This window comes from Thunnus maccoyii, chromosome 4 (genome assembly GCF_910596095.1).
Source record: "Thunnus maccoyii chromosome 4, fThuMac1.1, whole genome shotgun sequence".
Lineage (NCBI taxonomy): Eukaryota > Metazoa > Chordata > Actinopteri > Scombriformes > Scombridae > Thunnus > Thunnus maccoyii.
In genome coordinates, this window is record NC_056536.1 from 4,695,069 (window position 1) to 4,722,840 (window position 27,772).

Genomic DNA, 27,772 nt, shown 5'->3' on the forward strand with positions numbered 1-27,772 from the left:
GTTTTAATCCTGGCTCAACCATTTAAAGCACTTTGACAGTGTAATAATAGTAGAAGCTGAATGAATTTGTAATGACTGCAGGATTAAAGTACACCTGTCAATGTATTTGTATGTAGTTTGTCAGTCACGTGTGCTGCAATTCCCTGTGTAATAAATAATCTGTGGATCTTCAGCCTGGTAAATGAGGAACTCATTTCCCCCTGAAGTTTGAATACAGAGGGCCACAAACTGTGGCCTGTATGTCAGAGTAAAAGACTCATTGTGGCTGCACCCACACCAGGCAATGTCAGGTCATCTGCAGCTGCCTAACACCAATTTGTCCCTGGTGCTGGATTTTTTTTATCTTGTATTATCCCTCAGCATTTTTAAAACTCTTCCATTATATCTTTCTGTTTTTTTCTGCTCTCTTTCTCATCTCATTCATTTCATTCTTATCCTGGTCCTCCTGACACCCGCACTCCTCCCTCTCCCTCCCTTCCTCTCTCCATCACTGTAGTGGTTTCAGGGGGAACTCAGTGTCTAATCCTGACTGTTGATTAAGGATTATGGTTGAAGAGCCAGGAGCTTTCTCTCATGTGTTATTACTGAGCTGCTGCTGTGGGCCCTGGGGATGAACCACCCACGCCTTGCCTCACCTCTGCTGCCTGCCTCCGCCCAGAGGATGCACTGAGCATGATAGCTGTCAAACCATCATTTGAATACATGAGCTGTCCTGCACACCATGCAAATGTGTCCCTCACATCTGTCCATCCATCCATGGCATCCATCCATTTACCCATTCTTTCCACTCCATCCATCTTCTCCTCCGTCTAACATGCTACCAGCAGTTTAGGCCTCACCCTCACGTTTGGCTTTTTGGAATGATAAATGTCAAATTTAAAACCCTTAATGACTTGATGAAAGAGTATAGGCCTTAATTTGAACCACAATCTTCAGACAATTATCTTTACTGAAAAAATAAATAGATTATATGATTTTTTTTCTGCATTTTGGCACACAACAGCTCTCTTTCCCCTATTCAAATGAATTATCACTGAAGAGGCAGCTGGGAGGGGGGGAACAATGATAAGCCGGCTATTTCAGCCAGTGAAACTAAGAGTACGATTGGTGTGGAGGCAGCTGACAGCTTGTTCCTCTTTTCATCAACTCAGTCAGATGCGCACAGCTCAAACTTCCTTGTCCGAGTCCATTGCGCAGCGCTGTGCCGCCCCGTCCACATCTTCAGCCTCACTCACAAGACAAAAGCGACTACAAGGGGATGGAAGCTACACGAAAGAAATGAGGAATATTCTTTTCACCGTCATCCGACTCTAGAAGATCATTTACAACCGCAGAAAAAACTGAAGAAGTGATTGGTTGAAACGCGGTAAGTGTCTTCTTGATCTGATGTTGCTTGTGAATAAAAGAAGCCAAACGCTCTGAAAAATTATACACAGAACAAATGGTATGCTGTAAAGTGAATTAAGTTGAGGGAAGAATAACAATAACGACATTTTTCAACAAGGATGCTCAGGGTGACTTCAAAAAAGAAGAAGTTCACCTTCAAGAGTTGAAACAACCACCGCCTACAAAAGTTGCTGTACAGAAAACATATGTCATTTATATTATCGACAAAATCAGACAGCAGAACACGTGTAAAGTGTGAAAGTTGTCAAATATTATGTAATTGACACTGATAAACACAATGGTATATTAATTATCTTAATTTGGCCCAAAGTGCTTCATCTTTGCTCAATTCTGCATGTATGCATATGTGTGTGTGTGTGTGTGTGTGTGTGTGTGTGTGTGTGTGTGTGTGTGTGTGTGTGTGTGCGTGCGTGCGTGTGTGTGTGTGTGTGTGTGTGTGTGTGTCAGTTATTTTTAGACTGTCCATCTCGACTAAACCAGAAACCAGTAGACTAGTTTCTGTTCTCTTCTGTCATCTTCCAGTGTCTGCACATTACATTAACTTTCATTTTTAGATGTTCAGTGAGCTTCAGATCATGCCCTGGTCATTTGTCAACATGCTCACAAAAATGTTACATCAAATATAAGTGTATATTTATGTAGTATGAAGACATGTATATGTGTAAACACCTTTTACACATCCTTTAGAGAGAAATGCCGATATTGCATCATACTGGTGCTCATTGTATACCATTCCCCATTACTAACATCTATCTTGCTTGCATTACTGCAGCCACTTCAGCCACTTTTCCCTCATATTTTGTAAACTGAAAATTGCAACCCAAAATTTTGGGGGTTTTGAATGACACGGTTGGTTGGTGGAGTGTTTCTTGCTTTGAAGGAAAAGGAGAATAAGAATTTTTATAGTCAAAACCACCTGTATGAGAAACTATAAAAAATAATACATTATATTCTGTAATATGTGCAATTTTTATGTAATTAGTCATTAAAAATTCATTCAGCATTTAATTTCTCCTCTTTTGGTGGTGGCTAACCCCATCAAGCTAGCATGTACTGGACCAGTCTGTCCAGTGAACGCACAAAGGCCAAACTGATATCAACCCCCCAACAAACTACAAGTAATATGGCAAACAAGTCAACCCCAAAATTGTCAAGGTAACAGAGGATTATTGGGATAAGTAACTGTTATGTAATTACTGAATTTCAAAAAGAAATTCATACAACCCACGATATGCTTTTTTGTTAAGACCAACAAGTGTGTGTATGGAATTAAATTCAGTCATGTCATGCAATAGCTACATGTAAAAATTAATGAAATGGAGTCACCCTGCAGTCCAGTCTCCTGTCATTTCTTGTTGATAAGTCATTTAATAACAATAAAGTGGCAAGCTTTCTTTCTTCTTTGTCTCTCTTTCTGTCTTCTTCCCTCTCTAATGTCCTGTTGGTCGCGTGCCAGGCTGCCAGGTGATGTTGTTATGGCCTGAGGCAGTCCCAAACAGGTACACACACACCCTGGCAGCCTTTCACAGCCCACAAAATTTACATCTGGGGAAAAAAAATCATTCCTCATAACAGAGCACACATGAATTATTGCTATCTTCCTGTGGTGGTAGAATACAGTACATGGAATCCTGCATAAAGAGGTCCACATTGAAAGTGTGGCATTCTGTTGAACTGCCAGTCGAACTTCACTTAGCTTATAGGGATGACAGGTATGCAGTGTGGACATATTGACTGTCAAACTGGCCTTGATCTGCTTGCTGCATGGACAGCCACAGGGAGCAAATGTACATAGTGTGCAACTTTTATTACTTGGATAAATATGAAACATGCAGCTTAGACATGTTTCAATTCAATTTTAATTCATTTCTATTTATATAGCGCCAAATCACAACAGAAGTTATGTCAGGGCACTTTTGTTTGTGCCCTCTTGTGGTGTTGTGGGGCCAAATCAAGCTTGTGCTGAATGTGGCTACCTATCTATGGTCTGGTAGATTAACGACTACTCAGCCTGATGTTTGCAGTGGTACTCATTTGCATGGTAGGATATAATTTGATCATTCTGAACAGGGCCTTTATACAAGTGCTGACATTAGATTATTACATGAGTGACAGCAACATCATATCTTGAATAATGTTTTTGGGGTGTATGTAAATTCTGTTAACTCTTCTTAAATTGAAATTCTGTGTCAAATTCTGCATATTTTTACTTGTAAAAATTTGATATAATCAAAAAAATGACTTATATTTAGACTGACAATGTGCTATCACTTTCTTAAAAAAAACAGACCTACCACTTCCCCCTCAGAGGTGATAGTGACATGCTGTCCTTTTAACTGTGGCTCACTAAAACTGCTTTCCTGTTAGCACTGCTCTTACAGTTAAAGCATGTCTATGTGACTTTTGAAAGAAGAAATAACACAGTCCTTCTTTCAAATTAAAAAGTTGAATTCATAAGCAATAAAATGCACCATTACTCAAGTCAGTGCACTCAGGATATTTGCTGCTACAGCCTAACTTGGTCTGGTATATAGTTTACAGTGGCTAAGGCTAACTATAGCAAACTTTAGATAGATGATGTGTAACTGACATTAATGAGAATGAGAATGTTCACTGACTTTATGACTAATTTTCTACTTGTGCACCTGTTAAACTATCTGTGATGTTTATCTGTGACATGCTAAAATGTCACAGATCAATTCTGATGTCTTTAAAGCAGAGAATCTTGGGAAATGAAGGCAAATTCAGACTGTACCATATCTTGTAATTACCACCTGTGGTCACAATGGCAAGAAACTATCCTTAATTGGGTTCTTTGGAGCCATGTTAAAGCTTAGTGTGGCATTGGAGGTCATCTGATTCTGTCATTATTCTTATGATCTGAACAAATACAATACACTGATGCATCCAGTCCCAGAGTGAGAGAGATTATAAAAATACATTCAGCTGGTTACAACTTTAATCGTATTGCGATCCCAGGGAGTTTGTCTTTTAATATGTGTTGGCTAGTCTGTTGACTTGAATGGTTTCAGAACAGAGGAGATATTTGGTGGGCAGATTCTGACCACTGATAGAGTTGGTGATGATATGAAACTGAGAATTCCACCATTAGACATCATCTTTCTCTGGACATTATTGTGAAACTAACACAAACTTGATTCCGAAGACTGATGGTATGGATCAAGAGGCAAGAAATCAAGATGAAAGTAGTTGAACATCAATTTATTTAAATTTGCTATCATGGTAACCCTTTACTTTACCCTATTTATCATTTATAAACATTTAATAATGGTGTATAACCCTATGATTTAGTTATAAGCAGATATAAGGACATTTTAATTGTTAATTAATGCACAGTATTTGTCAGTTATAACTTTTCATAATACTACTATATCATAGTGTGTTATAAACCATTAATTTAATGTTTGTGTACTGCTCATGAATGCTAAACAGGGGAACCTAAGATAAAGTGTTACCAACATAACCTTTATTAATTTGATAAAAGTTCTTTTTTTCAAGGTTGAAAGTCTCAATGAGGCAGATAACAAATATGAATGTGGAAAAACAGAACAGAACTGAAACTGTCAGCGTAGACAAAGCATAAGCATTTTCTCACAGATTTATCTTTCATATCCCCCAACAAGTGTTTTAGCACAGGGAGGAGAATGCTGAAGTTGGCATAAAAACTTTATTTTACCAACTTCTATCCATTTTTTAAAAACCACTGTCTGTGAAACCAGCTTCATCTTTTTTTTAAAATTTCACACAGGACATATGCTCTAATGCGTTTCTGTTCACTTAAGCATACATTTTTGTGTATCATTTAAAGGTGGCTGCCTCAGTAAAAGAGCAGCATCAACCCTTCTGATCATCCACTTTTCTTAGGTGACAGTGGTGAAATGCTATGAGATCCTTTTGTCCAGAGCAGAGACATGCAGCAAGGAGCATCAGCTCAGTCTATAGTGGTGGTGTTCTGTGTGTGTTTTCCCCAGAGACCCATGTGTGACCTCTTTATGCTACTCCAGCAAACACAGACTAGACCTGCTTATGTTGGTTTATGCCCCCATTCCCTTTCAGCTGTTTAGCATGACAAATGTGTAACGAGCTAGCTGCATTTCCACTTTACGCTCAGAGGAGGGTTGTGGGTGTGAGAACTGTCCTATTCAAAGTTTACCGCCCCAGCCACCTTAAGTATAGTGAGGCGGATTGCACTTGACAGCAGGTCTGTCCTCAGTTCTGAGCCTGTGGGTGTAGGAGAAGTATTGAGACAAGTAAGTTCCTTTCACCTTAACTACAAGCAATAATAGGTGTTTGTTCTGCTGACCTACTGTATCCTGGTCTATTCTACAGACAGGTTCATGGAGTATGGTTAACTGCTCTTTTCTCCTGTCTCATTAAGGAGGTTTAATAGCTGGAGCATACCAGTTCATTTTGGTTTCTTCAGTTACTCTTACTTCACTAAGAGCTGAGTGGATTGACTTCAACATATATTTAACTACTTTACACATAACAGAGATGAGTCAATGGCAGCTGCATTTTTACAGAGCCAGACTGGAGCAATGTGTTATCTATCATCAGCCTAGTGCGAACCTCCATTTTGTTTCAGTAAAAATATGACCGGAAGCCCCATCTGTTCACTGTTTTTATTTGGAAGAGGCATTGTACTAAAGAGTTTTAAATAGAGGTCAAAACTGTCCAAAGAAACCAGACCCTTCTTTGATTAGACATTGAAAGAGGAACAAGGTTTGGAACAAAGAAAAAAAGGAAGCAAATACTTCAACGCCACTAATTTTGACCTCAAGAACACCGAAACTTCCTGTGTCTAAATGCTCAAATGAAACATTTTCCATAGCTTACCGCTGTACATAAGTAGCACCAGTGCAGTACAGTAATGATTATATATGGTAAAGAATGTGGATGTAGAATAAACCAAGAAACATTTAACGTTTTGTGAGTGTTGGTGTTTCCTGTCACCACTAATTCAAAAGTTTATCTACTGAGAATATCAGTGTCCTCTTTTGTGATGCTTTGGGTCATTCCAAGGTGACATGACCTCCAAAATCATAGTAGACCTGTTTGCATGATGACAAGGTCCTGCTGTTTAGCACTGCTGATAAAGATTACTTCCTTCATTCAGTGTGTGTGCAATGATCTGCTTCTCTGAGCTGAAGAGAGATAGGTTACACAGTGTAACTCTCTCTCGATGTGATAAGCAACAAAACACAGCTTCTATCTCCCATCACAGACTCCCTCTTTGTTCTCACTTCTGTTAAACTTTGTTCCATATAACTGCATACACATTTACATGTAAATACACAAAGAGATACAGTATGATACTCAAAGAAAACAAAGTATTCCCTCGATGTTACAGATGAATAAGAGGGCTTGTGCAGAAATGTTTTTACTGCCACAGTAGAGAGAAAGACCTTTAAGTGACTAAGCTTTTGTGTTGCCAACATCAAGTTAGGAGAAATCATCAACAATGTGGAGGGCTTTATAGGCTATGTTATGTTGCCTCAGTGTACGTGTATCTAGACCTCTAAATATATCAAAATATATCAAATTTTACAAGTACTTTGAGTTTTCAAGTATTAGGTGCAGTACATCTTTCAGACCAAAAGAATACAGGACACAGTATCAAGATATGCAGGTATCAAGTGGAAGTAAAGCAATTTATGCTTCATTATTCTCCAAAAACATGAAGCTGTAGACTACATGAAGCTGATAACTTGAAAATCAAGTTTTAGTTTATGTGATAATTGTGTTGATACTACATGTGCATTAATTTTACAGTAAATAAACAAAAATCTACTTATTGTATGTATGTTGCATCAGGACAGTAGCATGCAGCTTCATGAAGCTTTTCATCTGCCTTCAGCTCATAGTTTTGGCTTGCTAGTCCCCATGATTGAGTCCAAATACGTATCACTGCCACAAGTTTGATAAGACATGTTTTTGTCCTGTTCCTACTCACTAAGAGGTGACAGTGGTGAGATGCAATGAGATCCTTTTGTCCAGAGCAGAGACATGCAGCAAGGAGCATCAGCTCAGTCTATAGTGGTGGTGTTCTGTGTGTGTTTTCGCCAGGAAACACACACAGAACATGTACATACATGTAAATACACAAAGAGATACAGTATGATACTCAAAGAAAACAAAGTATTCCCTCGATGTTACAGATGAATAAGAGGGCTTGTGCAGAAATGTTTTTACTGCCACAGTAGAGAGAAAGACCTTTAAGTGACTAAGCTTTTGTGTTGCCAACATCAAGTTAGGAGAAATCATCAACAATGTGGAGGGAGAGAGCTTGAAGAAGCATACAGCATCCCAAAAATTATACCGTCTGGGTCATCCGGTAAACTGTAAGCTATAAGGCATCTTTGTTTTTTCAGTCTTCCCCCTGTAGTGAGTATCTAACAGCATCATGTGATATGCCATTTTCACGCCTTCTCCACCCAATATTAGAGACATACAGTACATTTACAGAAACAGTCGGCTGGGAGAGAGAATGTCTCAGCTCTGTGCCACACCACTTAACATGTGTTACAGCTTTCAAACAGATTCACAGTAGAGACTAGAGGCTGCCAGTTCTGAGGCTCTTAGAGGTCAGAGTAGAATAAGCATGGTATTGATCTAAGTAGGGGCACTGGATTAATTTCAGAAGTGCGGGGACCAAAATGTCTGTGTGTGTGTGTGTGTGTGTGTGTGTGTGTGTGTGTGTGTGTGTGTGTGTGTGTGTGTGTGTGTGTGTGTCTGTGTGTGTGTGTGTGTGTGTGTGTGTTAGAGTGTGTATATGTGCAATAGGAATGTTAACGTTGTCCTTGTGTTGTAAGCAGCCATGCCCGAAATCTATATTTAATGATAAATCAGAAAAAAAGATTACTTTCCTAGCTAATGTCCTAGAGTAGACAGGAATGATTGAAACATTTTTTTACCTTAAGTGTTGCAATATTGGGGTATTTGCGGGGATACAATGATCACAACTTTAAAAGAATGGGGGCAATGGCCCCTTGGAATCCCTACTTCTGGTGCCCTTGGATCCGAGCACAATGCCCAACCAAAGCTGGTGATCACATCAGCAGGAGTGGAACCTGATGGACTGCAAATGTGAAAATATATGAAGACCTTCTTTCCAAAACAGTTAACAGTACATTCATTTAAAAATGACTACCAGATCTTTTGACTTTTGACTTTCCTCTATTCAATGGTGACCCCTCATGGATATAATTTCACATGTAAAAGAACAAAAAGGTAACACTTTAAACTTTAAGGTAGTGTAGGAAGTCTGTCTTAATACAATACTGACGTTCCTACATGTACTTGTAAATGGGTCTTGGTCACTGTTACAATTCCTACTCTCTATACTGGCCCTGAAGCTATTCCACTAGAAGTTCAGCTGAAGCTAATATGAGACTGTAGCAGTCTGAGATAGCTGAGTCGAGTCGGTATCTTCCAACATTACAGTAAATTTAGTAATGAAATTCAGTCTTTTTGTTACTTGTCGAGCTGTGGCAGAAGGTAGTTGTGTGTAGATGTGTTGTTAGCTTATTACTAACATATTACAAACAGAGTGAATCACATTCTGTATTATGTGATGTATGTTGTGTATTTATTTACACTAGCCCCTTCATTAACTGCTCTGTACATAAATACTAAATACCAGGACTTAAAGTGTTACAATTAAAAGTCTAAGTAAATAAATACATTATAAACAAACACGCAAATGAAGAGAGAAGCACATTTAAAGGTAACCATTATTGTTTGATCAAACTGGTCAGAAGTGTGCTCCTGTAATCACACCCAACAGTGATGTCACAGTGTACATCACTGAAGCAAAGAGAGGTTAAATTTCTGGGGGTCAGTGGAAACAAGATTTTCAGGGGACATAAAATTACTCTTTACCAATGCTTGGATTTATCCTATAGTATTATTTAATTAATATGTTTCTCTCATCATCAAAGCAAGAACAAACTAATATGTAATGATATCTGTCATCTTGATCTCCTGTCAAGATTGGCAGATTATGGCTGTTGCACCTAAATTTACAATAAACATGAATCTTAAATTACTTTTAGGTATTAAAGTGAGGGTCATCACAAACCTTCTAATGCCTTGAATACTTCAATAGTGACCTGTTATGTATTTTGCAATGCCAAAAAGGACGTATCTTGAATTAGAGGTTTATATAGCTAGCACTTTACATGAACCCTTCATCATATGGCTGACAAAACAGACCTAAGTTTGGGGGAACTAATGGGATAACTGAGGATGCTTTTTTGCTTCTTACAAGAGTCTCTGAGTCTGGGGTGATGGTAGACAAAGTAATTCTGAGGTTGAGCATTGGAAAACATGTCAAGCCCCCTTTTTTAAGATTACTGTTTTGGCAGTTTTGCCTTTATTTTTGAGGTGGGCAGTGAAGAGGCAGACAAGAGACAAGGGGAGAGAGAGATGGGTATGACATGCAACAAAGGTCCCTGACTGTAATCAAACCAGGGATGTCACAGTAATGTGGCATGCACAATAACCATTCACCTACCGGTCACTCCGTCATGCCTATTTTTGGAAGCATGATTAGCCCACAATGCAATTTTCTTTTTGAATGCCTCGATTTTTTCAGACTTTTCACACATATTGTGTCCCCTCCTTTGCATAGACACATTTAATGTGTTTAACTGTTTAAACACATCAGCCAGATAAGCAACTTATGCAAGTCACACATCGTCACTAAACAGGTCAAAAGGAAGGTTGTGTGAGACCTTTGCTGTCAAAAACCAGCAAACTTCCACATGGTACAGCACGCGAGCATGCTCACCGCCTCACTACTCTTTGCACAGCTTTTGAAAGCACCAGGTGTAGCCCACTGAACCCCAGTACAAATCCACAGTACTGAAAATGTCTTCTACAGTTGTAGTGGTGGGAGGATCTCTACTGCAGAGAAATTGCTGTTGTAAGTCCCCTTCCCAACCATGTCTCACATAAATAAAACAAAAAAATTGCATGGTTCGTAATGTTTGTGGATTCATCCATCTGTAATGCATAGTGAGCACCTGCCTTGATGCAAGCTGCGGTCTGTTGTTTGATGTCATCGGACATTTATTCAATCCGCCTACAATGGTATAGTCTTCAGTTTATGCACTGCAAATTGATTCAGCACCTCTCTGACCATGTAAATGGCTGCAGGTAAGATAAGGTCTACTGCACTTGTGTAGGATTTCTTCGACTTTGCAATACGGTGAGCTATGTGATAAGATGCACAAAGTGCCTGCTCTTGCTTTGAATAAGAAGGCGTTAGGCACTTTTGCAATGCCCTCAACTCCTGGAGTCGTCTTTGAAAGTACTTAACAGGTTTGTCTTTAAGTGCAGTGTTTTGTATCTAAATGGCTTTTCATTTTTGATGGCTTCATGCTTTCATGTGCCAGCACTTTGTTGCATACAACACACTCAGGTTTTGGTCCTCAATGTAAGAAAACCCATAATTAACATAGTCAGTGTTGTATTTGCGTTTTGCCATGTTTACAAATGCTCGAATGAGCACTAACTACTGATGTGACAACATTAGTTTTGGACGTTACTGTCATGACAACGGGAAATGTGTGTCCTTCAAAATAAACATGCAGCATCAGAGATGCACTAATTCATAACCTGTTCATGTACTTATTGTGAGCATGCATCGTACCATCCCAGCCTTGAGCCTTGAAGTGCAGGATGTGTGCTAGAAATACAACAATAGTGTTTGTGTGACAAAGGTTTGAAAATGACTAATTATGAAATATCCATATCATTAAAAGCTATATGTATATTTTTTACTTTAAAATCTCCTCTTCTTATACTGTATATGTAGTTTATGTTCAGTACTAAACATGGGTGTGACCTTAATTACATTCTGCTTTTCTCTGACTAATGTAGATACATATTAAGTCACTGTATGGCTAGGACAACTAGGCCTGACTATTTCATTTATATATCTCAATGGCAGTTTCTGAGTGGCTTCCATTGCCTTCATGCCTGCTATTTCTCCTCTGTTGTCCTTCTATAGAAGGCACCATGGGCTGTGTGGGCTCAAAGAAGGAACAGGAGCCTCTCGGCAAAGGGATGGGTAATGACGATCTGCAGAACCGCACACAGACGGCCCACTATGTCAAAGACCCCACTGCAGGAAACTCCGGAAATAAAGCTGTAAGTAGTAATGAAGTGACAGAAAAAATTCACATAGATAACTATTAATTCACACGTTTCCTCTTAAAAAATGCTCTGTGTCATATGTTCTCCTTTGAGAGATTTATATTTTTCTGTTTCACGATGGCACCATGTCTTTACATTTAATCTTTGGAATACCGTTAGTTCTCTGTCTACATAGATAGAGAACTCGTTTCCATACAGCCAATCAAACAACAGCAACTGACATTAGCTGTCCTGATAAATTGTCCTTCTTATCTACCTTAAAATCATGAACACACACCTTAGCTTGATGAACAAGCTACCAAACAAACATTCAACAGAGAAAAGTGCACTGCTAATGTCAGTTTAAAAGCTAGTTAGCTAATAAGCTGCTCCGCTGCAGCATGTCATGTACCTGTAAATTTCTCTTTGCACATTTAGATGCTCCATTCAATACCACTGCCAATAAAACACTATCTTCCCATGACATATAGGCTACAGTGCAAATTTGTCTCTTATTCTTGTTCTCAACAGTATACACCGACACACCCTGACAAACCTGATACTAATTATAAACAACTATTAATAATGAATTTTAAAAACATGTTGATGTTATTTTAGACTGCAAAAAGCGATGACTAAATATGATTTTAGTTTAACTTGAAAGTTATAAAATGTAACTATTCTGCATTAAATTGTCTAAAAACGACTAGATCTATGTTATATATTTTGTTGAGTTGTGTACTTACATTATCCAAAATGTTTCTCCCAGACATTCTGTGCCCACCGAACATTGTCAGAGAAACTTTTTTATGTGAAACTGCTTCATTTTTTCTGTTTGTTCTGGAGACGAGGAGACCTCTGCGGATAATTCAGCTCCTGGTAAAAACATCTTGAACGATGAACAGTCAAGTAATTCTAACCCGGAATAACCTGGAACAATGAAGACAACAACTCCCATGATCCCACACTACTTCACAACATCATCAAACTACGTCTTTTGTTATTCTTTTGATTGAGAGACCCTTAGCAGCAGAAATTACATATTGTGCATTTAAGTAAAGCACTTGAGTAAATGCTCTTATTTATTTTAGATCACTGGACATGAATTTAGATCTTTAATCAGATTGTATCTGACAACATGGGCATGCACACCTGCAAAATTGCCTTGGCTTTAAGTAAAGAACAAGGAAGAGAAATAGTGTAAAATGAAGAGACAGTGAAAGTGCTAATAGTTACAAAAGAGAGAAGAAGACACAGTGGGAGTTAGTTTCCCTGTGCTTTTCAGAGATGATAGATGTGTGACTGATGTTCACTCTGAAAATGTTCCTGTGGCTAATTGTGTATTTGCATACTGGCCAAACTTTGATCTGTGCCATGGGTAAAATAGCAGTGCTGCTGCTTGTGTGGTTCCTCTGGCCACTGCTTCCTGTGTGCTGACTGTAATGCGTCTTTCACCCTCAATGAAGAAAGAGGAAGTGACAGAAGCAGCATAGCCAGAGTGCTGAGGCAGGATATGTGTGATCAAAACTTGAATATTAGGCAACACCTAGTCATTCTTCAACCCATGTACGCTGTATTATACTATCTCACAGATGTCTAAATTTACAGACAGTCTTTCTGACTGCCTGGTCGCTACACAGCTCAGCTGTGTAGCGACCAGGCAGTAAATAGAGCAAACCCACTGCAGACCCAAACACTTAAAGTAAAGATAACTGTCAACAACATCCTGATTTTCAAAGTTGATATGACTAAGTCCTTCCTTCCTCCCTTCCTTTCAAATGTTACAAGTTTGTTATCTGTTTGTTGGTGCATTGTGGTTGAATTTTAGTCTAGACTTGAGCTATAAAGTGCTCTTGCTTGTATCATCTTTGCTTTGAAATGTGAAAATTATTGAAATATAATAGATTGTATTGTTGAAATATAATCTTGTTTTGCTTCTATTCACAAGAAATACAACATTTCAAGAGAATGCGAGATAATCCTGCTTTACTAAGGCTGGGCAACCCGTTTAAAGCTGCACTACTCAATATTTGTATATTAACAATGTAAAAAACAAACGTGTAATGTGAAAGGGGGTGCTCATAGTGATCAACCCACAAACTCTGCAGCTCAGCTTTAAGGAGCGTTTTAGCATCTTTCAATTAATTATTTTGGTTTGTACGGTGCTCCAACTTTGCTGTTTTGTTTCACTCTCACCTCTCTAATCAACCCTGTATCCAGACGCAGTAGGTATTAATGATAAACCTACTGTACACTACCTTCCAAGCACCAAACAGCAGACAGACAAAGTTAGCGACTAGCTAGTGAAGAAAATTTAACACTAAAGAGACAGATATTTCTCTCAGGAGTTGGTGGGAACCAAAACAGAGCAAAAAGGGGGTGAATATAGAACTTAAATGTATCAGGTGAACAGAAACATGACTCCAAACGAATGCTAATGTTGATCTGTGTGTGCTGATGGTGTATATAAGCAACAGTTTACGTTCACCATAATAACTTTATATGGTGATAATGTCTTTATTTATTTAGGTTGTTGTGCTGTCCCCAAGTGGCCAAAATCAACTATTGTAGCTTTAAGAATGTTGTTTTTCTTACTTAAAGTCAACAAATATGGGGTAATTAGTTTTTGATGGAAATGACTTCCTATTTTAGCCTCATACCACCATATTTCTCTTTGTCTTATCCACAGAGCAAAATGCCTTCCAATGCCAATGCACCAGATGGTGAGTCACAATCTTTCCTTACACTTAAACAGTATTTATTGTAACTCTAAGCACATGTGCTTGATGCTACATTTCATATTAAAGTCACTCGCTGACGAACCACCAACGTCAGTTGATTGCTAGCAACCTTGTTATGTTAACACCTGTCTAAAACTTGACACAACATGTGAGAGAGAGGAAGGAGAGTCTGTGTGTGGGTACAGAGTGATAGCCCCTCTCACTGCCTCACCACACAGGCCTCCAGTACAAAGAAAACCACTGCTATTATTATCAAGCAGAGAAGAAAGTCAGTTTGTCAAATGAGTGTGGAGAACCTCATGTTAGTAACAAAGATAGACACATTTCAGACCTAAATGCAGTGTGTTGTGTGCACTAAAAAAACAACATGCACAGATATTCAGTCATGTGCACATAAAGACAAGAATGTGAAAACTTTCTGTAAGGCATTTTGCTCTTTGTTCTTTTCTAGGAGAGAGCATTGCCATGGCACTGTACGACTATGAGGCCATTCATGATGGAGACCTCGGCTTCAAGAAGGGAGATAAACTCCGAATCTTAGAGGAGTGAGTAGAGCATCAACAGCGACATTAGATGCATTAGCCATAGGGGAGAACGGGGTAACATGAGCCACTTTTTACATTTGATGATTTTACTGCAAAATAAAAGTGTATTTGTTTCAAATAATAGTTACTATATTTATCTCAGGTTGTTGTGTACCCATGGAAATTAAAACAAGTTATCTAATTATTATGGTTTTAGAACAATGAGCCATCAAAAAAAGTTAGTCCTATGGCACAATTTGCCCCAAGGAAGGGGTAAAATGAGCATGGGGATGGGGTAAATTGAGGGCTCTATGGGTAAATAGTGCTACCATTAAATACTGATATAAAAATTACACAAAATCAAACAAATTAAGTATAAAATTAAAAATAATTTTGAACTTTATTCATGTCATCAATTTAACAAAGGCAAAAACTTGTACATTTAAGTAAAACCATATGTTTGTGTCTTGTTGTTCGACATGTTACCTAAACATTTTCAGTAAAGATTAAACTGTGATTAAACTGTGTGTGTTAGCTACAGAAAGAATGTGTGTGTAAATGTGCTTTTGTAAAGGAAAAACTGGTCCAGGTCTGAATGCTTGACCCCTACAGTGAGGGGATCTGGTGGCTCTGTTATGCATGGGGGGCATTTTGCTGGCATGGTTTGGGTCCACTTGTCCCCTTAGAGGGAATGGTCACTGCTAATCAATACAAAGTAGTTGTGAGTGATCAGCTTTATCCTATGATGAAACATTTCTATCCTGATGGGAGTGGTCTCTTCCAGGATGACAATGCCCCCATTGCACTTGTAACAGGGATCAAACATGATCAGTGTCTCTAGTCTCTAGAATATCAGAAAATCATTTTAGGGGGTAAATTGAACCATTGACTCAACTTGCCCCAACATCACCGGCACGTTTTACCCCACAACCTCCATTTTGACAAAACTGTTTCACACAGTGGCTCAGATTCACAATTATGCTAAGTTTATGACCTTGTTTTGTAGCTGACACTGGCTTAAATTAACATGTAATATTGTCCAAAACATATCTTTTTAATTAAGATACAAGACTGATAACTTTAGTAACATGATGAATTCACTTGGCATGACAAAAATCTTTTTTTTTGCTCTGTTTTGCTGACCACTCTCTCCATGTGCTTGAGTCCAAGATGGATTGAGTAATGTGAACTATACTTTCTTAATTTGTGGTCACATGATTACTTTTGTTTATGGTTACCTAGATAAAGGGGATGGCTCATTTTACCCACTGGCTCTGTTTACCTAGTTCTCCCCTACTTGTTTGTTTGCTTCAGTTACAGGAGTAAAAAAGGGAATTGTATGCTCTACATTTAGTTTTTGGACGTGTAAAGCATGTGGTTTGTCATGTCTTTGTTGATAAGAAATATTCACCCTTCTTGTTTGTCTTGGTTGTTTTGTCATGCTCTCTCTCTGTCTCTCTGTAGATCGGGGGAGTGGTGGAGAGCTATGTTAATCAGTACAGGTCAGGAAGGCTTCATTCCCAGTAATTATGTAGCCAAAGACACTTTGGAGGCAGAGGAGTAAGTGTACTCACACTGAAAACACATTATTGTAATATGCATTATCTCACTTGTGAAAACCTTTTTTTTCCTGAATATGAAATAGTTTAATTGACTACCACGAGTCCACATACTCATACATACTATTATTCCCAGTTGTAGTAACTATAACAGTATGATTTGCATTACTATCAATAGTCATAGTATCATGTACTGTATTTGAACAGCACTTTTTGTAGTTTTTTTTTTTACAAAGCGGTAAAATAGTAAGGAAACACAGCACACAACATGAATGGCTTATGCTAGAAGATCCGTTAAGAGGTTTCTGTACTAACTGATGTTTCCTGTTGTTGAGGTGGTTCTTCAAGGGTGTGAGCAGGAAAGATGCTGAGCGGCAGCTGCTGGCCCCTGGGAACAAAGTGGGATCCTACATGATCCGAGACAGTGAAACCACCAAGGGTGAGTAAAGCACATTCAAAAACTGATTATTTGTCCTTTTGCAAGAATGTTTTAGACAAGGCCTCAGTGGAGCGATGTACAGTAATTACTGTAGTCATAAAGAGAAAATATTCACAACAAAAATCCCAACTGACAAATCAAGCAATCTATTTTAAAATAGAACCATGCATTAGAGGAAAAATGATCTTGGCAGTGGCTGCTATAACATAAATGGTAACATAATTGTCTTTTTGAAATGTACCATAAAAAACATGCTTTAGACCAAGCTGTGCTATGGTGCTAATAAAGTCCTGTAGCACATCTGTAGCACAGTATTACATACTTGGGTTAACAAACTAACATTAATATAATGTTAATAATTTGTCTTTAAAGCTGCTCTAGTCAAAATTTTTAGATTAACAATAGAAGATATGTCAGTGTGTAATGTGAAAACGGTCACTGGTACTGATGAACCCACAGATAATTATCTCCCAACTCTGCAGCTACCCTGAGCTCTAACAGCTTTTTAGCATCTTTTAATTTATTGTTAAGGTTTTTACAGCCCACAACTTTATTGGTTTGGTTCACCCTCACTACTCTCATCAACATAGTTTCCAGATGCAGCAAGCAACTGTTTTCAACAAAAAAAGCTCTGATGAACCCACTGCACACTACCTGCCCCGCACAAAACAGCAGACATACTAAGTTAGCAGCTACCTGGTGAACACTGTGGGGCATTTAGCAACTAAAGAGTCAGATATTACATGATATAAAGAATCAGGTGACCAGACACAAGACTCCAAATGAATGCTATTGTTGCTCCATGTCTGCCGGATGTATAAATAGGCAACTGCTTGCTAACAAGTTTGCCATATCAACTTAAAACAGTGACAATATAATACCAATATCTGTGTTGTGTTTACAGCTTGTTTCCATGAGCCCCCAAGTGGCCAAAAAATCTGATTTTCTTCCAGCTGAATAGATACTGTGGGTTGTTTAAGGGGGCATGCCATCAATTTCACAGAGGAATTCCAATTTACTTCTAATCAAGAGTACCACTCACTAGAGGGAGCTTTTCAGTATGAAAAAGTAATCCTGATGACATCTCAGATTGGGCTTGACATTTAGAAGGTGTGAGAGGGTTTAATGAAAGATGCTATTGAGTTGCATTGTGTGAAATGTGTTCTGGAGATAGACTCATATTAAAGACTAAAAGTCAAGAAATCTCGTCCTCTTTTTCATCGATTTTGACCATTCTTTAAATCTGTCTTTTGTGATTCTCCCAAATTTATGCAAGTGCAATACTGGAATACTCCTTTAAGTGTCCCATGCTGTTCTTCAAGCAGTCCCAGAAACTTTTCTACCCTCACAAGAATTAATGTCTTGACAAAATACTGAATACCTGTCATTTCCTGGCATCAAAATGTTCACATTTTTAGAAGGTTTCCAAGATGTCGCTCACACTCATGCTGTCAAACTTTTATCAAAGCTACTCAGTGGAAAAAATTAAATGACAACTCCTTTGGCCTCTTCATTTCAAGAAGATACAAAAGTGAGAACAAAAAGAGAAGTTTTTATTTCTGAGCGTCCTTACAAAGATAGCTCACCCCCTCCCACTGTGGATGAGACTGCTTCAGTTCCAAATCAGTTACAAGGAATATCTTTGGTGACTGAGGTAATTAATGGCAGTTAAATCAGAGTATAAAGTAAAGAGTTTCTTTTCGAAGGCTGAATTTATATATCAAAGGACACAATATGAAAATAATGACAGGCCATGAGAATTTCTTGCTTTGAAGCTCAAGCAGTCAGAAAAGTAGAGATCAATAAATCTTTTCAAAAAGCTTTGTTTTTTACTTTACATACTTTCACTTTTTGTATATGTGAGCGTGTATGTGTACATGTACATATATGATTTTTTTCTTTTTTCTTCTAATATATATTTTTGTTTACAATCTAAGTTATTGTGACAAATGAGAATAAAAACAATAACATATTATTCACAAAGATAAAAGATTTTAAAATGATGAATATCAGATTAAAATACCAGCAATCAGCATTGTCCCCTGAAAGAAGAATTTGCATCAGCATTTCAAAAATCCCCTATAGGTCACATGGTAAGTAGTGCTTTCTTTCTCTCTCACCACAGGCAGCTACTCTCTGTCTGTCAGGGATAGCGATGTTCAGTCTGGTGACACAGTTAAACATTATAAGATCCGTACCTTGGACAACGGAGGATTCTACATCTCTCCCCGCATCACCTTCAGCACCCTGCAGGAGCTGGTCAGCCATTACAAAAGTGAGTTCACTACTATTACTGAATGATTGTACCTCCTCTCAGCTGTGCTCTGTAGTTGTCTAGCTGAGTTAGTGTATTTCTTCATTGACATGATGATATAAGTTTAATTTGTTTTCTCAAGTTTGAACTCATTTAATTGTGAAAAAATGCAAAATAGTGTCTTGCCTTCAGCTCAGTCTGTGCTCCACCATTAATCATGCAGCTTGTACTGATGCACAGCACACTCTGCTGGCCAACTTTAATGCCTCAGCCTCTGTGGAACATTATCAGGGCCATTACCAAAGTAATCAATTGTATGGCTAAATTATAGAAACTCAAATTTATAGACATCAATCCATAATAAAGTCAAATCATGAAATTTCCTTTGTTTAATTCCAGAGCAGGGAGATGGCCTCTGCCAAACCCTGACCAACCCGTGCCTGAGTCCCAAACCTGAGAAGCCATGGGAGAAAGACGCTTGGGAAATCCCAAGATCATCACTCAAACTGGAGAGGAGGCTCGGTGCTGGGCAATTTGGAGAAGTCTGGATGGGTAAGATAGATCTGAGCCAGTTTTGCATTCAATTATTGATGGATAGGAAGCTAGCAATTCATTTTCTAATTGTAATTATTGTTTTGTTTGAAGCTACATACAATAAGCACACAAAGGTAGCAGTGAAGACCATGAAGCCTGGCAGCATGTCAGTTGAAGCCTTCATGGCTGAGGCCAACCTGATGAAGACTCTACAGCATGACAAACTGGTTCGACTCAACGCTGTGGTCACCAAGGAGGAGCCTATCTATATTATCACTGAGTTCATGGAGAAAGGTATGTGTTTGTGTGCATTCCTGAATGTGTATGTGTATGCAAATGAAGTACATGTAAAATTCACTCAGTTCACTAGCTCAGTTTTTGTGCCCTTTTGAATTAATTCAGTGACACCTGCACATCAGTGGCTTTGAATTTGTCCATTTATCCCAACATTATTTATCTACATCATATTACACTAAAACGCTATTTATCTTAAGAGAAACTAACATACTGTAAGTCAGTGGTTCTCAACCAGGGGTACTTGTGCCCCAGGGGGTACTTTTGCAGTTACCATGGTGTATGGAAAGGTATGGAAAGATTGTGGAGTAGCTCAACTAATTTGAAAAAAAGTGAAATTATAATTTGATTACAACATAATTTTATGTGTTACAATTGAGAGTCCATGAAAACTAGGTAGAAAGCAAGCAGAGAAGTTTAAACAGCTGAAAGTAACGGATAAATGATTGGAATAGAAAGCAAAAAGTAATGGATAAATGGCTGAAGTAATGAATATACTGTTCAAATAGTTTTCTAAAAGTAACAGATGAATAGTTGATATACGTAGACAGTTAGGTTAATGGTAATGGTTGAAATAACGGGAATTATGTTGTTATTATTGCTACAGGTAATGTCTAAATAGTTGAAATAGCTAAAAGTTTGATCACTGCAATTGGTTGAAGTACAAATGCAAACTTGATTAAACCAACCATAACACTGACAATGACAATTCAACTGTATAAACGAAATATTGCAACAATATCAACTTGTTAACATCCAATTTGAAATCAATTCAAATGAACACAAAACATGGTGTTGATGAAGGGTACTTGAGTTCATCTGACAGGGCTGTGGGGGTATCGAGACAAAAAATGTTGAGAACCACTGCTGTAAATTTAACCAATAAATTCAATAGACAAGGAAAATAAAATTTAAGGAAGTTGCAGGGCATCCACCTACACTTGCACATAGCAGTGGTCACTTAGATACCTCCCTATTGGCAATGAACTTCAAATTTATTTGTTATACTATAAAAAATATTGGTCGAACCTCTGTCAATACACAATTGTAAATGCTATGTTTGTGTTTTTGCACCACCAGGTCACAAATATTTTACAGCATATGCTCAGTATGTACTGTATGTAGTGTGTGTTTGTTAACGCGTTTGTGTGTATGTGCCTACAGGTAGTTTATTAGACTTCCTAAAGAGTGATGAGGGCAACCGTGTCCAGCTCCCCAAGCTCATCGACTTCTCTGCCCAGGTGAATTTCATTCGATCACAGTTAGTGTCAGTCCTCCATTCCACACATGATAGCTTGCCAGACCAGATCATCTGGCTGTTTGGCTGTTTTGTGTTTTATATCAATGAATCTTTTGGTTGCCTCCAGCATATACAGGCCATATTTTCATAATTACACATAATTTTCACATTCACATTTCTTGAGATCACTAGTCTGTTGTTCTACTTATTGGGTAGTGTTTTCAAAGTGAATTATATTATTCAATATCTAGTTTAGAACATTTAAAATGAAGATTCTATTCTGTGACATAATAGACAGTTTAGTATGTTACTATATTATATCTTTGTTCTAGCATGCCTGACTGTCTACACCAGCAAACCAAGAACTGAATTATTTGTGTGTATGGTGGTTCAGAGAAAAATGGACAATTTTAATTGAAAAAAAAATAAGAGAAGAAAGGAACCAATTATGTTGACTGAATATTTGAACTAAATTTCATTGGGTGTGATTTAACTAATGTACATATCTGTAGTTTATTTGTAGAATAGTTCACTCTTGACAAGTGACTATTTCTCCTAACAGTTAACACTTAGGCTCACTTGTCTTATGATCAGTTGCCTGAAAAGGCTATTCAGACTGGGTCATAGATGTTTAAGAAGGGAAGTAAAAGATGCATATACATACATATATATATATATATATATATATATATATATATATATATATACAAAATCTTCAAAAGCCGTCATTTGGTGTTTTACAGGAACAAGCTGAGTTGTATTTCTCTTTGAGCATTAATTTTCTGCTAGATGTTGGTGTGGTACAACAATGTCATGTTTTCATTAATTATTTTATTATTAATAATTGTATTTTAAAGATCCTCTCCAGACATGTATGAAGAGGTATAAAAATACTCTGCTTGGAATGGTATCTAATTTAAACATTTATCATGTATCATTTAAAAATCTAGAATCTGTGGATATGCAAATATTTTTCATTTCAAATGTTTAACTGGTGGAGACAAGATGTCTCCTTCTTCACTGTAAAGTCCATTCTCAGTGTATGTGCGCTGGAGGCTTCAAGTTTCCACATCACACTTGTGTAAGTGGAACCAGGACCAGGATTGGCTTCAAAACTAAATAAGATGTCACAAATCATGCTCATAGGCCCGACCCTTGAGCACAGATTTTCAAGCACAGAGCACAGATAAACTTTCCACTTTCACCAGATGAATGTGAAAATAGCATCTCCAACTGTAGCAACAAGAAGAAAAAGATATTTTTGAATGGAGGGGGACTTTAACATTACAGGAAGTACAAGTTGCAAATGTAAAATGTCAAAAAATGTTGTGCTTACAGCTTTGTGAGGCTATACTTTGAGCTAAATATTCACAGTGACAAACATGCTTACATAACTATGCTAACCGGTGTTTAGCAGGTATAAAATTTATAGTGTTTCAGTTTAGTGTGTTAGCATGCTAACATTGTCTACTTAGTACTTAACATAAAGTGCAGCTGAGGCTGATGAGTATGACAGAAGTTTTGTAGGCATTCGATCATAAAAGTATTGGACAAATTGAAATTTTGACAATGACAAATTTTGAAAAGTTACAGGATCACCAAGTTTTTACGAGTTATCCTGAGGGGGGCATGAATGTACCAAATTTCATGCCAATCCATACAATAATTATTGAGACTCAAAACCACAAATGTCAACCTTATGTTGGAAAAAGTCAGGGTCAGGTTTTGTACTTTTTTTCTTTTTTTTTCTTTTTTTTTTTTTGCCAATCCATGGTGTGGATTTCTTGATATTTTACTGGATAAATGAAAACTAACATGGAGGAAAAGTCAAGGGATCATCACATTCAGCTGGATTCAATCCAGGGGGACCAAGAATGGCCCAAAAGGATGAATCTCACACCACTAGTGTGACTAAAAAAAACCCACAAAAACACAGAAAGAACAACTGCTATAAAATGAAAAAAATCTTGTTTTTCATGGCAGCTTAAAAAAGTTGTAACACTCATTGCCTGTGGGTGGTGCAATTTTTAAATTTACAACACCATCCATCAACATATCTATATCTGCAAATTTAAACTCCCAACAGTAACTCTCCTATCTTATACATATGGGTGGCACAGGTTGGCTTGTGTAGAGCTGCTCTGATAATGACCAAACAGCTCCCCCCTGTAGAAAGTTTGCTTAACATGAACATGTTTGTGTGTGAGAGAGAGGGGGAGTTAGCACCCTGCTGAAAGAGTTGCTTCAAATCTAATACAAACAACAGACAGGGAAGAGGAAGAAGGTTAGATCTGCCTGTTTTGATTCAACCCTACTATGTCAGATTTTGTCATGTTAAATTATTCATCAGATAGTGAGAGAGATTGGTTTTATCTGGTGCCACTACAAAGGAACTAAAGGGAGAACGTGCACGTGTGAATAAATCCTCATGCATAGTACAGTCTGTCTTTATGTCTTTATCCGAAACAATAAATGCTTTTAAAAACCAAGGATTATACCAAGTAATATGTATACAATGGCATTTGTAAATGGTACACAAAACCAGTGGATAAATAAGGTAAATCAATCCATTTATTAAAAGAAACAGAACAGCTTATATAAAGTCTATTGTACATATAGTATTTCTAAGAGCATAATAAGGAAATATTGTTAGCATGGAAGCAGCCTGTTTCAGGCTGTTTTGTACAGTTTTGTTGCCATTGACAATTACTATTTGGAACTATGTTTTCACTCTTTTACAATGACTTGTTTGTTTCTAGATTGCAGAGGGCATGGCCTACATTGAGCAGAGGAACTACATCCACAGAGACCTGAGAGCTGCCAACATCTTGGTCAATAAGGCTTTAGTGTGCAAAATTGCTGACTTTGGTCTTGCTCGCATCATTGAAGACAACGAGTACACAGCCAGGGAAGGTACGACCCAATATATTTACTGTCACATGTGTAGCCAGGTGTCATCAGCAGAAGTGATTACTGGGGAACTGATGCCCAAGAAGTACTGAAATGGGAGCAGTCAAGATTTCATCAGTTCATGGGAAATTACTTTATGTCAGTGAGATGTCAGGTTACAACATGAGTGACAAAAACAGTAGAAAGTGACTTGCTGTATGGCTGATGTAAGAATTTGAGAGGATGTGTGACAAGCAGGAAACTTTGCAGCAGTGTCATTAGGAGCCAACTAATGTCTCAGTAACAATGTTAACATTCATTTCTGACTGTTTTCAATATCCTCCAATAACCAGGGGCCAAATTCCCTATCAAGTGGACCGCCCCTGAGGCCATCAACTACGGCTCTTTCACCATTAAATCAGACGTCTGGTCCTTTGGCATCTTGCTGACAGAGATTATCAGCTATGGACGCACACCATACCCAGGTAAGGGATACTCTAATTTCAAAGTTCATACAATATTAGCCACATTCTCTCTGAAGGGGAATGATTTTGCACTTTTGCACTATTTCTACACCTCAATTCCTATGCACTCCATCCAATTCTCTTGCCCCCAGTTTAAAGTGGCCTTCCAAAAAAAGTGGAAAGACAGCTCCACTTTGGAATGGTATAACACTTGTGAATTTTAGACATCACTTGAGGTTAGAGGCAGTATGTAAACAAGTTACAAAGACTAACATTGTGGGTGTGGATGGCCATCCGAAGTTTTCTTCTTGTGTTGTTTAACAACACATCATCATTGCCCTCTACCGTTTAGAATTTTTTATCATCTGAGCTTTTCTCAAGGTATTATGGGTAGCACCTAAATGCTGCATGGTAACACACTCACAATGAGAATGATAACATGCTGGTGTTTAGCACATTATTGTTTCCCATGTTAGTTTTAGCATGTGTTTATTATGTGTAGCATGTGTGTTTCAGTGCCTGTGTCCTACTATTATTGTTGATCTTGAAGAAAGCCAGAGGGACGAACTTTGATCTAAATAAAAGAAGAAATGCATATGGAGCCAGAGTGTGCCACACTTTTTTCTTACTCTCAGTTGTAGAGTGTTAGCATGCAAATTGGCTGATTAGCACTTAACACAATGCACAGCTGATGGGAATGTTATTAGTGTTGCAGGTATTTGGTTATAAACCAAAGAACTGGAAAAAACTCTAAGGGGAACATGAATATCTCTACCAGATGTCATATAAGTTGTTGAGCCATTTTATTCAAAACCACAAATGTCAACCTCATGATGGCACTAGAGGAAAGGTCAGATGATCACCATAGTACCACAGTCTGCGAACCAATGTCTGTATGAAATTTTGCGTGCCAATCGATCAAGTAGATGTTAAATGATAAATGAATACTTTTACCTGCTTATGATGCTAAATGAAAAGTAAGGGGATCACCAGAGTCAGTAGCATTCATCCTGCTGGCACAATGAATATCTGGACCAAATTTAATGTCAAACCGTATAGTAGCTGTTGAGACATTTAACTAAAAAACAAGAATGTCAATCTACTGGTGACTAGAGGAAATGTCATAGGCTCACCAAAGTCAATAGGCTTCATCTTCTAGGGACCATGAGTGTCTGTACAAAGCTTTAAAGCAATCTATTCAATAGTTGTTGAGATATTTTAATCTGGACCAAGGTGATGAACCGACAGACATTACCATGTCACAGCACTGGCATCCCAGCAGAAGTCATCTCATTCCACCACATGAGCTATTAAGAGGTTGTGGCGTGGCTCAACAGCCTTCGTTAACCCAATGACATGCTCTTGTTTTCAGGTATGACCAACCCAGAAGTGATCCGTTCCCTGGAGAAGGGCTACCGAATGCAGCGCTTGGACAGCTGTCCCACGGAACTCTATGAAATCATGTTGGAGTGCTGGAAGAACAAGCCAGAAGACCGCCCTACCTTCGATTACCTGCAGAGTGTCCTGGAGGATTTCTACACAGCCACAGAGAGCCAGTATCAGCAGCAGCCATGAGACTTAACATCCACAGACAGATTTTCACACAGTTTTTACACATTTTTCTACACAGTAGAATAACAATTCGGTTCCTTTCATATATAACAGAAAAAAAAGAAATTTCTGCAAACAGTAGTGCAGTTCAGAACACACACACACACACACACACACACACACACACACACACACACACACACACTCTCTCTTTGTCTATCTGTCTCTCTTTCTCTCTTGCTCATCCAAACACACATACTGTATACTAACAAGGGACTGTACACAAATTATTGGGAATGGGTGAACCTTTTTTTTTTTTTTTTAAGAAGCTAGGCCCTTTGAATTAGAACGTTTATAACCACAGTTGAGATTAAGAAAAGCAATATGCAAATACAATAAAATAATTATTATTACTATTTTTGATATTATTACAACACAATCCTACCTCATACTTAGGTCAGCAGCTCAGCAAAATAGATGTTGATTGATGTCTGATGATTTTCTGAAGGTTTAGTCATAGACTACTATGACTACAGCTGCATTAGCTGTACTCAACATTTATCATCACAACAGTCACCATAAATCATTGGGATGCACATCAGCAGTAGTCTTGCAAATCACTAGACGTACAAAGTAATGACCAGAGCATGATATGTGCAGACAGATACTGTATGTGTGTTAGTATCAGCAGTCTCTAAAAGTGACACACAAAAGAATGCTTCACATCATTTTACACAGAAACATGTGACTTGACTTCCTGAAAGTATCTCCATCTGAAAGTAATTGTGGGTAACAGGTCAGCTGCATTACTGTGCCTTGTAGGTGCAGATGTGTAAAGGTTTGCAAAACTGGACCTGTGCAGAACTCTTCTGTGTGCATGTGATGGAAAATCAAGTGTGCTTGGATAAACCCTTATGCTGCCAAGACCAAGGACAGCAAGACTGTGATGCTACTAATGAATTTACAGGGGAAGGCTGAAATAAAACACAATTTTTGGAAAATATCAAGCCCTTCCTAGTGCTGTAAAAAAAATCTACCCTATCCTAAACAAAAAGAAAAATAATCCCCCCCCCCCCCATTTTTCTGCCCTGATCCACACTATAACTTTTGTACAGTCCCTAAAACATTTGAAGGTCTTCTAGATGATATGTATGTAGCAGGCAATACTGTACATTGAAGCATGACTGTCTCACACACAAAAATATAATTTTATGCAAGTAAAAACATAGATGGCCATATTCACAAACAAACAATTGTAGGCCACCTGAAAGCAGTGACTGGAAAAGAATGGGTTTAGCTGTTATGCTCCAGCACACATTGTGCATCCATCAAAGGAGGGTATAACCACAACACAGATGTTCACAGTGAAATGTTTGCAGTGTTTGGCTCTTATAATACTGTGTTACTGTCATCAGTTCAGCAAGCAAATTGTCCATTCCCCTTCTGACAAAGTGTTTTCTGTTGTGAAAAGTAAGCAGGTACTGTGGAAATGGAAAGTGCAAGATATATGGTGGATTATGCTTAAATCTTCTATTTATATTTCATAGATGTTTTCCATTACGCTGTGGCTTGTTTGAGCATTACCCAGTCTTTGTGCCTTATGCAGTGGTTGTTTTCTTTTGCTTTCAGAACATTCAATATGCTCTGTATATATACACAGGTGTACACAATGAAATGCAAGTATTTAGGAAGAGGGTCTTTGATGTGAAATCATA

At 38.0% G+C, this 27,772-nt stretch overlaps 1 protein-coding gene across 1 annotated transcript; it reads left to right on the top strand.

The window, feature by feature from the left end:
- The first annotated feature begins 1,175 nt into the window (after positions 1-1,175).
- hck (HCK proto-oncogene, Src family tyrosine kinase) lies at positions 1,176-26,238 on the top strand. Its single transcript, XM_042409680.1, has 13 exons — positions 1,176-1,366; positions 11,444-11,583; positions 14,258-14,291; positions 14,761-14,854; positions 16,298-16,393; positions 16,728-16,831; positions 18,957-19,106; positions 19,485-19,637; positions 19,731-19,913; positions 21,078-21,154; positions 23,913-24,066; positions 24,396-24,527; positions 25,879-26,238. The coding sequence occupies exons 2-13, from the start codon at positions 11,452-11,454 to the stop codon at positions 26,079-26,081; spliced, it is 1,512 nt and encodes a 503-aa protein (XP_042265614.1). The 5' UTR covers positions 1,176-1,366; positions 11,444-11,451; the 3' UTR covers positions 26,082-26,238.
- The last annotated feature ends 1,534 nt before the right edge of the window (positions 26,239-27,772 follow it).